Source organism: Entelurus aequoreus, linkage group LG13 (assembly GCF_033978785.1).
Source record: "Entelurus aequoreus isolate RoL-2023_Sb linkage group LG13, RoL_Eaeq_v1.1, whole genome shotgun sequence".
Classification (NCBI taxonomy): domain Eukaryota; kingdom Metazoa; phylum Chordata; class Actinopteri; order Syngnathiformes; family Syngnathidae; genus Entelurus; species Entelurus aequoreus.
This window is the reverse complement of record NC_084743.1, coordinates 19,136,360-19,148,859: the sequence shown is the minus strand read 5'-3', so window position 1 is coordinate 19,148,859 and position 12,500 is coordinate 19,136,360. Positions and strand designations below refer to the sequence as shown.

Sequence of the window (12,500 nt, the reverse complement as noted above, 5' to 3'; positions counted from 1 at the left end):
GTCCACTGACCCCGGGGCTAATAGAAGTGTGGAAATTGATGTTCTGTGTACCACACGCAAAAACACCCACACGTGCACACACACACACAACAGGCTTAGACAGGAGGAGGACAGAGTGTAGGTACACAGAACATCAGAGGGTCAAATGTGCGAGAAAATGAGAGCAGACAGTGTTGACAAACAAAATTGCAACCTTTCTATTACATATAAGATGTCCGGGTCCACTGGAGCCGGGGCTAATAGAAGTGTGGAAATTGATGTTCCGTGTACCACACACACACACACACACACACACACACACACACACACACACACACACACACACACACACACACACACACACACACACGCACGCACACACAACAGGCCTAGACAGGAGGAGGACAGAGTGTCGGTACACAGAACATCAGAGGGTCAAATGTGCGAGAAAACGAAAGCAGACAGTGTTGACAAACAATGTTGTAACCCTGTGTGGGAACCGCAGGTGCAGAAACACAAAAGGAGAATCCCTGTGGGATGCAGAATTTGGCAAGAGAAATTTTCCGTGCAACGTTCATATTGTTGTTACTCAGCCAGCGTTTGTGGGTCTGACGAACCCGTTGCATTTTGTGGCTTTTAATGCCTCACAATCAAACACTTTTATGTTAAAATACTGAACAGATGTTTATTGGGATAAGGTAAACATCTGTTCAGTATTTTAACGAAGTGTTTGATTGTGAGGCATTAAAAGCCACAAAATGCAACGGGTCCATCAGACCCACAAACGTTGACTGAGTAACAACAATATGAACATTACACAAAGGTTAACATACCGTATTTTCCGGACTAAAGAGCGCACCGGTATATAAGCCGCACCCAGTCAATTTTAGAATAAAACAATATATACATCGTGAAATTAGAAATATTTTGTTTTATCGGTGCCTGTAACAAGGCAGTAAATTGGCTGATCAAACAAAACAGAAGTCGTCATGAACCCACTCGCTCCAGAAGCTAGCTCTCCAGTCAGCTGAACAGATTCAATAACTCCTTAAGCTGTACATCAAGCAAGAATGGGAAATAATTACACCTAAAAAGTTTTAAAAAATGGTCTCCTCTGTTCCCAAATGTTTACTGAGTGTTGTTAAAAGGAAAGGCCATGTAACACAGTGGTAAAAATGCCGCTGTGCCAACTTTTTTGCAATATGTTGCTGCCATTAAATTCTGAGTTAATGATTATTTGCAACAAAAAAAAATATGTTTCTTAGTTCGAACATTGCCGTTGTAATTAAGGTGACAAAACAGACTGCCTCGTACAACCTTTCACTGGCAACTCTTAAACAACGAAAACCTTTTCACGTCACTCACTGTCTGTTCTGTTTCTTTCTTCTAGGGGGATGATTGGTCACGCGAGTCGAGCTTGATTTTGGAGAACGGGAAAGAACAGCTGATGTTCGAGGTGGCCCTCAATGACACCGGCTCAGCAGGGCTTGGCGTCAGCCTCAAAGGAAACAAGTCCAGGGAAACCGGGGAGGACCTGGGAATTTTCATCAAATCCATTATTCACGGCGGGGCTGCTTACAAGGTGACTGTTCCACAACTTTTTCAAGAATGCATTCATTTTTAATTAAGAATTTTTTAATAGAATATAACAGAATAGAATGCTATTGTCACTATACATGTAACATTACATTGGTGCAGCCATGCAGCAGAAAACCAAACAATATAAATACATGAAGGCTGTCAAAATGTAATAATTAACCACAAAAAATGATTGCATTAATCACGAACACACTTAGATTAATCATGCTATTTATTTTGATCGAGATCTTTTACCGTTTTACCGGTTATCTTTTACCGTAACCGCTATTTTTTAACTGTTTTTAACTTTTAACTGCTTTTTATCTAACAAATTGTTCTTAGGGTAATTTTGTATTTGCTTTTTAATGTGTATTTTACTTCTGTTTTAATTTTTTTTTTTTTAGTCTGTCCTTTGCCTTTATTTCTTTGTGGTGTACAGCCCTTTGTTTTTCAACTGTGGTTGTTTTTAAAGGGCTTTATAAATAAAGTTGGTATGGTATGGTATGGTATACCACAGGTGTCAAACTCAAGGCCCGGAAATAATATGTATCAATAAAGTACTGTAACTTTTCTTACTAAATGTATTCTTTCTTTCTATTTTGGGAGGGAAAAAAAAAAAAAAAAGAACTCTATGTAATCGCTAATTATGTTAACTTAAATATTGTCTAATTATGCAAAAATATATTATCAAACATTCAAACCATTTTTTTAAATAGAAATAAATACTAATAATAATGATTTCAAAGCAAGTTATCCAACCAATTGTGCAATGTAAAAGTAGCAATGGATTTCATGGTAAAATAGTGAAATTTACTGTGGTTTTTACAGCATTTTTCTCTAAATAAAAAAAACAGTACTTTTTTTTACTGTAATAAACTGTGGTGCTGTTTTGGCATTTACAGTAATACACCGAAAAATCTACAGTTGTTGATTTGCGGAAAAAAACCAAAAAAAACCTGGCAGCTCTGTAAAAATTTGTTTTTAATTTACAGTAAATAAAAACAAATGTACATTTTACAGAAAAATTCTGGCAACTGAGCTACCTTTTTTTTTTTAACCATAAAAACAGCAGTACTGGTTTTCCATTTACAGTAACATACACTACATTTTGAGGGGAAATTATTGCAACTTACAATATTTTTTTTACATTTTAGTTTTTACAAATCTACTAATAAAATGCATACAAAAATTGTGTAATAATAGTATTCACCATTAGAAACGGCCCTCTGGGGCCAAACATAACTGCGATGTGGCCCTCAGTGAAAACGACTTTGACACCTGTGCGCTATAAAGTCAGTGATCAGATCAACGCATGCGTCAGTACACAAATGAGGAGTCTCCAAACTGTCTCCAAGTTTTGTGCGAATAAATGACATGCATTCAAGTAAACATAAAAACAAACATTCCTGGATGACATTCTGACAGTGAAATTGCATTTCTGTACAAATACTGTTTTTTTTTCTGAACAAGTAATCTCCTGTGATTAATCATTAAAATTCCAAAATATGATTACCGTATTTTTCGGAGTATAAGTCGCTCCGGAGTATAAGTCGCAAGGGCCGAAAATGCATAATGAAGAAGGGAAAAAACATATATAAGTCGCATTTTTGGGGGAAATTTACTTGATAAAACCCAACACCAAGAGTATACATTTGAAAGGCAATTTAAAATAAATAAAGAATAGTGAACAACAGGCTGAATAAGTGTACGTTATATGAGGCATAAATAACCAACTGAGAACGTGCCTGGTATGTTAACGTAACATATTATGGTAAGAGTCATTCAAATAACTATAACATATAGAACATGCTATACGTTTACCAAACAATCTGTCACTCCTAATTGCTAAATCCCATGAAATCTTATACGTCTAGTCTCTTACGTGAATGAGCTAAATAATATTGATATTTTACGGTAATGTGTTAATAATTTCACACATAAGTCGCTCCTGAGTATAAGTCGCACCCCCGGCCAAACTATGAAAAAAAAACTGCGACTTATAGTCCGAAAAATACGGTAACCTGATTAAAAAATATGTTTTTGACAGCCCTATAATAAAAAATAAAAAAAACAAATAATTACTATTTGTATTGTATTGTATTATTAAGTGTTTTTTTTCTATCAAAGATGGACATTTAAACGTGTTCTAGACATACATATTAGTACATATTATTATAATAATGTAATGGATATATAATTAATATAATTGGATATTAATAGTATGTAAAAGTTTGACTCCTACCTTGTTTACTTTCGTGACGACCTCCTTATGTTTTTTTAATATATATATTAGGGCTGCAACTAACGATTAATTTGATAATCGATTAATCTGTGGATTATTACTTCGATTAATCGATTAATAATCGGATAAAAGAGACAAACTACATTTCTATCCTATCCAGTATTTTATTGGAAAAAAACAGCATACTGGCACCATACTTATTTTGATTATTGTTTCTCAGCTGTTTGTAAATGTTGCAGTTTATAAATAAAGATTTATTAAAAAAAATAAAAATAATAATAATTAAAAAAAACCAAAAAAAAACCCTCTGCGCATAGCATAGATCCAACGAATCGATGACTAAATTAATCTGCAACTATTTTAATAATCGATTTTAATCGATTTAATCGATTAGTTGTTGCAGCCCTAATATATATATATATATATAAAGACAATATAACATACATCCATAAATGTGGATGCATATGCAAAAGTGCAATATATTTATCTGTACAGTAATCTATTTAATTATATCTGCACCTTATTGCTCTTTTATCCTGCACTACAATGAGCTAATGCAACAAAATGTCGTTCTTATCTGTACTGTAGGGGCGGCGTGGCGAAGTTGGTAGAGTGGCTGTGCCAGCAATCGGAGGGTTGCTGGTTACTGGGGTTCAATCCCCACCTTCTACCATCCTAGTCATGTCACTTTGAGTACCTTGAAGGTAGAAAAGCGCTATAGAAGTATAACCCATTTATCATTTATTTACTGTAAAGTTCAAATTTGAATGACAATAAAAGGAAGTGTAAGTCTTAGTCTAAGTTAATGTATCAGAAATATCAAGCAGTTGAAATGTGCCAAACATGGATAAGTGTGGAGTGTTGTGACATTTTCCCATCATGCTTGTCAATGGATTTGAATAGGTGTAATTTTTTTTCTGATATTGTTTTATAATATCCACAAAGTTCAGTGAGCAGTTTGTGTTATGTGTGACCATGTTTGTAAAAAAAATTTCCAGCACAATGACTAGGGAAGGTTGTTTGGATTAGGTCTTATCAGTGAATGCTGTGCTGTGAGTCCTTCCAAGTACAATTAAAGGTTGAGTTATTTTCGTTGGCCACAAGATGGCGATAAAAAATGCAGCTAGTAGACCGCTGGCATTTGGTATATTACCATATAGTTTATTGAACTCGTTTCGTCTCGCGAGCCAAATTGAAGACGACTGTACTTTGGACACCCCTTTTCTAAACAGTGTTTCTTAAACGGGGCTATTGTTGGGTCGCGAGCGCTCCCTAGACGTCAGCCAAAATATAAATGTACTCAGTTGTAATACACTTTTCCACCACTGGTGGCAGTAATGACAATCTCAAACAAACCGAAGAAGTCTGGAGCTAAAGTCATAGATAAGTTTCTTCAGCGCAAAAAATATGACCAAAGTGGCAAAGCTGTATTTTCATTTGCACTTAAATTTGATTTGGTTTATTTAAGAAACATATATATTATTGTTGGAATGTATTTATTTTAGCACTACATTCATTTTTATCAGTTCCCCTTTTTTGCAGTATATTTGATTAGTATTTATTTTTGTAATCAGCCTGACCTCAGCCTTGATTATAATCGTTGTGATTAACACATCATGGTTTCATATTATTTAAAAAAAGTTGTAAACTAAATAGGTTAGATATAATTATTGAATACGATTAAAATCAAAAGTAAGATGAGTAATTCAGTGTTAATATTTGAGTGGGCCCCTTTGTAGTGGAAAATGTGGGCCCTGAGGTAAAGACCCCCTGGTCTAGAGACCACCCTCTATCTCCCAAACTGGTATTAACTTTGCAGGCAATGTAATAATGAACATGTTTTAGTAGTAAAAAGAAGTTAAGCACTGATCATCGTAACATGTAAAAATGGTAATGGTCAAAATGACCTTAAAGCTAATTGTATGTTTGATTATACCATGTAGCCAACAGGTGTGTGTGTGTGTGTGTGTGTGTATGTGTGTGTATGTGTGTGTGTGTGTGTTTTCTGGCAATGCTTACTTAATGGAGACATCGCTCTGTTTACACAGCCACCTTTAGGGGACCTCTGACGGTATGGGGACAAAAAAACAGGTCCCCTATAACAGGGGTGTCCAAAGTGCGGCCCGGGGGCCATTTGTGGCCCACAGCTAATTGTTTACCGGCCCGCCACACATTCTGGAAATACTATTGTAAAAATAAAAAAGAACATTAAAAAAAGTGGAATGAGGTGAAATCTAACAAGAAAAAGTTGCAATGTTGACACAAAAGCTGCCATGCAGGCTGTTTTTTTTTCTTTTGTCTTTCTTTATTTTTCTTCTTTTGCCATTGCTCAAAAAATAATAATAATGACAAAAAATCCATGTTATAATGAATAATTTTCAGGGCTCCAATTACTTCAAATATTTCAATTTAAAATGTTTTATGTGGTAAATATTGCATATATTGTGTAGTAGCCATATAAAAACATCAAAGTTTTCTTTGACAAAAGCGCATAAAACAAACAAAATAATAGTTCCAGCATAAAATGGACAGATATATCTGAAGTTGATCTTGTAACTTAAGTGTTGAAAGTAAAAGAAAAACCTAATAAAAATGTATCACTTTGTGAGTGGGGCACCTTTTGGATCCCAAATATATTTAGGGATTTTTTATTGATCTTTTCACTGTGATTACTCAAAAATATGAAATAATTAAAATCAATGGTGTCCTGCATTATTGATATTTTAGGGCTCTAATTACTAAATACTGCATATTTCAGTTTTACTATAAAAAAAAAAGTTGTTTTTTACAGAAAAGCCATAAAACATTTTTTTTTTTGTATTACTTTATGTCAACTTGAAGTTGATATAGAGATTTACTGTAAGCGTTAAATAATTTAAAAACAATAATAATCTGACTTATTTTTAACATTTTAATGACTGAGACCCTTTATGGTCCCCGGGACCCCTAAAGGTAAAATAAATAAAAAAATCCATATATTTTGTTATGGTTTGAAAATGAAAAATATCAAAATGGCCCCCACATGCTTTAATATTTCCGTGTGCGGCCCTCAGTGGAAAAAGTTTGGACACCCCAGCCCTAAAGGGAAACCTTTTTAAATGATAGTCAGATCCATTCTGAAGATGCCTAAGGGATTTTTAAACTTTGGCCCATAAAACATGTTTGCTGGTTAGTTTGAGTGTGAGACATTTGCACAGCAGCCCAAATTGCATCTGTACAAATTTGTGTAAATTATGCAAAATGATTTAAATTTGGTCAGCATGAACCATATTAACTGTTTTTCTCCAGTAAGAATGATCAGCACATTACTACATCAATCCAGAGATTTCAAAACGTGTATGAGCTAACTGGGCAGTGGCCATTTTACCTTGTTTTTTTGATGCCTCCACAAATTGTAGAAAGGGTGGTCCCCACAAGTGATGATCAAAAACTTGGTCCCCATTCCAAATGATAACCAGTATGTGTTTGTGTTTATGGTGTAGGATGGACGTCTGTGTGTCAATGACCAGCTGGTAGCGGTGAACGGCGCCTCTCTGCTTGGACACTCCAACCATGTTGCCATGGAGACACTCCGGCGTTCAATGTCACATGAGGGAAACGCAAGAGGGACCATCCAACTTGTGGTGATGAGACTTCTGAAGGTACTCACTTACACCATCAAGACTACTCACAGTGCACATTTGTATATATATATATAAAAAAAACAGGTGTCAAATGCAACAAAATGATTTCCACTGTCGTAATGATTTAAATATTATATGAACATGGCACTTGATCATTGGTATAAAGTACCATATTTTTCGGCCCATAGGGCGCACCGGATTATGCCGATGAATGGTCTATTCAGGTCTATTTTCATACAAAAGGCGCACTGGATTATAAGTCGCATTAAAGGAGTCATATTATTATGATTTTTTCCTAAATGTAAAACAACTTCCTTGTGGTCTACATAACATGTAATGGTGGTTCTTTGGTCAAAATGTTGCATAGATGATGTTTTACAGATCATTTTCAAGTCGCTTTCTGACAGTCTCTTCCGGATGCGCCGTTTTGTGGACTGTCTTATTTACGTGGCTCACCTTCGGCAGCGTCTTCTCCCCGTCATCTTTGTTGTAGCGGTGTAGCGTGCAAGGACGGGAGTGGAAGAAGTGTCAAAAGATGAAGCTAATTGTTTTAATGACATTCAGACTTTACTTCAATCAATAACGGAGCAGCATCTCCTCATCCGGAAACAACAACAAGGCCGGAAATGTGTCCCGTGAAAAACCGGAACTCTCTAATAACTAAAGTTCCTTGGGTGAATAATGTAAACTCACTACACCGGTATGTTTTAGCGCTTTCATGGTGAGTTTACTGACAGATATAAGTAAGAACTTTACACTACTTTCTATTAGAAATGGCAATAGTGGAAGACGAATGTCCCAAAAGAAGGTAGAGAAAAAGAAGAAGCTTATGACTACGGTGTCGCCACAGACTACAAAGGCGGACCCGTGCACATTTTAAGGACTTATGCAGATCCCAAATACACATCGGCAGGTACCAGAAGGTAAAAATTGTTGGTTTTGCATAATATTGCGAAACAAAACGCTAGATAATATGTCTGCTAATAGGTGCCATTTTTGCGGTCGTATGTTTAATGCACCGACAATCCATCAAGCGGTGCGGCTTCATAGCTTACCGAAGTCGTACTAAAAACATTTTGACAGATTTTTGAGCGCCGTGTGTAATGTTCTATATTCTCAATGGCACATTAAAAGTTTCGGTGTTGTTGGCTGGCGTCATCTTGCAGTTTACATGTATCTCTTATGTATGACTGCCATCTACTGGTCACACTTATCAGTACTCCATGTACCAAATAAAATTGCTTCGAGGTCGGTAAGCGCAACCAGAATTATGCCGTACATTAGATTATAAAAATACGGTACAATAGAGCACAACATAGAGTAGGGCTGGGTGATTATGGCAAAAACAATAATCCTTATTTTCATTGATATTGAAACAAGTAAAGTAATAGTAGCTACAACAATACATGAAAATATTAGCAACGTTTTCTCCTTTTTATTGTTTTCAAATTCTGTTTTTTTTATCTTTTCCCATCATAGAGTGTGTTCTTCTTTTGTCATAAACACAATTAAATAAAATGCAAAAAATCTTCACATTTATTGGTGCAATACAATACATTTTTGACCAATATTTTAAAACAAAGCAACATTTTTTGTAAATGTATCAATAAGCGCTTTAAGTACGTTATGCTTGTGTAAGGTATTTTTTTCAATCAATCAATCAAACTATTTATAAAGCGCTTTTCATACATAAAAGAAATGCAACACAAAGTGCTTTACAAAGTTAAAAACAACACCCCGATGACCCAGATTCCCCATTATCACATACGCTTGCACGGACACAGATACCAAACACAAACACACACACCCACACACACAACAAACACACACAAGCAACTATGTGAACAAATGAATGCGTGGCTGAGTACAGAGGAGCCATGTGAGTAAACACTATCACAGGAGCCGTCTGCACCAGGAGGTCATCAAAACTTGATAAAGAATAAAATACAAGTAAGACACATGAAGATTTAAAAAAATAAAAATAATAATAAATAAATAAATACAAACTATACAAATAAAATGAATATACAGTAAATATATAATAAATAAATAGAACTAAATACAATCTTGCATAACTAATAAGATAAAAAGTAAAATACGAATGACTTCAATAAAATAATTAATATTAGGTAAAAGCCAAGGCCAGCTCTTAAAAACATGAACATTCTCCGCTTTTAAACCTTTTGGCGCAGACAGACTGGATTGTTGCACAATTTTAAATACGAAATATGGTCCCATATAATGTAATACAAACAAATACAGTACAGTCGGCCCTTGCCACATCGCACTTCAAATATTAATTACCACGTAGCACTTAATTTATTTATTTTTTTAACTTTTTAAGCATATTGTACACTTTCTGGCTCTAAATGAATCATTTTCAAGCATCATCATGCCTAAGTAAACTGGAAATATCAATACGACCAAACCAGTCAGTTCAGTATCGTGGCCACTGATTGGTCCAGCCGCAGGCAGCATTATCATATTGGGTTAACAGAGGTTGAAGGTGACTCAAGGGCGTTATTTAATGTCTAGAGCAGTGGTCCCCAACCACCGGGCCGCGGACCGATTGGTACCGGGCCGCACAAGAAATTAAAAAAAAATAAAAATTTTTTTTTGTTTAATTAAATCAACATAAAAAACACAATATATACATTATATATGAATATAGATCAATACAGTCTGCAGGGATACAGTCCGTAAGCACACATGATTGTATTTCTTAATGGGAAAAAAAAAAATTTTTTTTTTTTTTTTTTTTTTAAATTTCACCCTCCACCCCCCCGCCCCCCCGGTCCGTGGGACACATTTTCAAGCGTTGACCGGTCCGCAGCTACAAAAAGGTTGGGGACCACTGGTCTAGAGGACTCTCATATTGTTGAAAATTTTATTTAGAATATTGCAAACAGTTTTTACTGGCTCTAGCTATGAATAATTCGATTTTTAATCACTATTCCTAGTTCCCGGAACCTGTGACAGCGATAAACGAGGGACAACTGCAGTTTTATGAAGCAATGTAATAATAATGCACAGAATTGACCTTGGAGCGTGGACTCCTACAGTATCTCCTTCGAGCTGCTTAGCCTTCAAACACAACATCAGCAGCTTATTCATATTTTCATGGATACATGTCCGTTAGTTAGACATTGTCTCGTTAGATATTATTGAAATATCCCTGGCTGGTGTCGTTCTATATGGTGCAGACTCGCAGTGCGTCACTCCAACTGCCACGGTCACGTCTGTGATGATTTATTTCTTTAATTCAGTGAGTATCATCCGCTCTCCTTCACATTTACTTTCTTCCTGTCCATCTTTAGCAATGAGCTAATGCTAGAGAGTAAGACGAGATGTTCACTGGCATTTGCTACGCCAACTAGCGGCGGGAAAGCATGTAACTCACATTTTGCCCGTAATTTAAATTCTCTAATCTCAAAATACTCGTAAATTGAGGTACCAATGTGTGGAAGTTGCTTCCCAGCAGTTCCACTGTTAGACACATCACCAGAGCCAAGCGTGCGGTTTTTAACCAGGTTTTAATGTACATAGAGATTATCAAAAAGTTTTCTCTCCAGCAGAACGCGACTTTTCAGCCACGTCCGTATCCTTTCTCCCCTCCTGCTCCCGGCCGCTTACTGTTAAAGACAACAGATGATTAGATTAACACGTACCACCTGTGAAATCGAATCACCTGCCAGCTGTGTCTCGCCGTCAGTACATGCTATCCGTCGGTGCTCGTCCTCAGCACCATAGACAGAGGCGGTGACCTTTGCTCCTGCAGGCGCGCTGGCCACACCTCCCTCCACACAATGTTCTTCAGAAATGTATGGATTTACATCTTTTAGGCTTCATTTATCCCATCTCCTCAGTACGAGCAGAATCAGGTATATTTTCCCATGATCTACTGACTTGACTGCCATCTTTCCACACTGACGTTTCAGTCCTTTTAGCTCAATGTATACTTGACACGTGTTTCCCTGCTCGCTTTCCTGCTCTTACCAGCTCGCTGCAAAAGAGCATCTGCACTTGTTTTGTCCTTGTGCCTTTTGTGCGCGTGCATGCGTGTGACTTAGTGTTCATCTCTCAGCCGTATCTCTTTTCTTTATGGGTAAAAAAAAAAGATTATTTTCATCCCGGCTGCTTTTCAGGGGATCCATTTTTGCATTGCTCCGTCGAATTTGTCAAAGGCCGTGCACACACTGAGCTTATTTGGCTCGAATGTAAATGTTTTTTTTTCTTTCCTGCACTGGCTGCTGGTAGTGGAAGAGAAGTAAACAGTATATGGCATGCACAACATTTATGTTTTTACTCATTTTCATTCATGGATTACTCATTGATACACAGAGTGTAAAATATGGTAAATAGTGCCATTATATTAAACACACTTTACACGTTACGAAACAACTCATTAGTAGGAGTGAACAAAAAAAAAAGAAAAGAATTCCGATTCTAATTCTTTTCTATTTTAAATCTACTCATTATTTTCAGTAACCGTTAAAAAAATAAAAAAAATTATATATATATATATATATATATATATATATATATATATATATATATATATATATGTATATATATGCGAAAAAAACGACCAAAACGAATGTTTTTTCATTTGCAGACACCAAAAGTTTTATTTTCAAAGTAATTACTACGGTGAACAAAATTAAAAGTATTGCGATTCTAATTCTTCTCTATTTTAAATCGATTCATTATTTTCAAAAATCGATTACAAAAAAAATAAAATAATAATATTTGAGTATCTAATAATAGAAAACCGCAATATAAAATCTAATCCATTAGTATTATATATATGTATATATATATATATATATATATATATATATATATATATATACATATATATATATATATATATATATATATATATATATATATATATATATATATATATATATATATATATATATATATATATATATATATATTCATATAGTGTGTGTGTGTATATATATATATATATATATATATATATATATATATATATATATATATATATATATATATATATATATATATATATATATATATATATATATATATATGTATATATATATATAGTG

The 12,500-nt window shown here is 35.0% G+C and overlaps 1 protein-coding gene across 2 annotated transcripts in view; it reads left to right on the top strand.

Annotated features, from left to right (window-relative positions):
• The window catches only part of pard3bb (par-3 family cell polarity regulator beta b), a 422,709-nt gene that overhangs the window by 115,977 nt on the left and 294,232 nt on the right, over positions 1-12,500 (top strand). For both annotated transcript variants that reach the window (XM_062067536.1, XM_062067535.1), the window contains exons 13-14: positions 1,370-1,561; positions 7,282-7,440. In XM_062067536.1, coding sequence (XP_061923520.1) covers positions 1,370-1,561; positions 7,282-7,440 — 351 coding nt within the window. The remainder of the gene's footprint in view (positions 1-1,369; positions 1,562-7,281; positions 7,441-12,500) is intronic.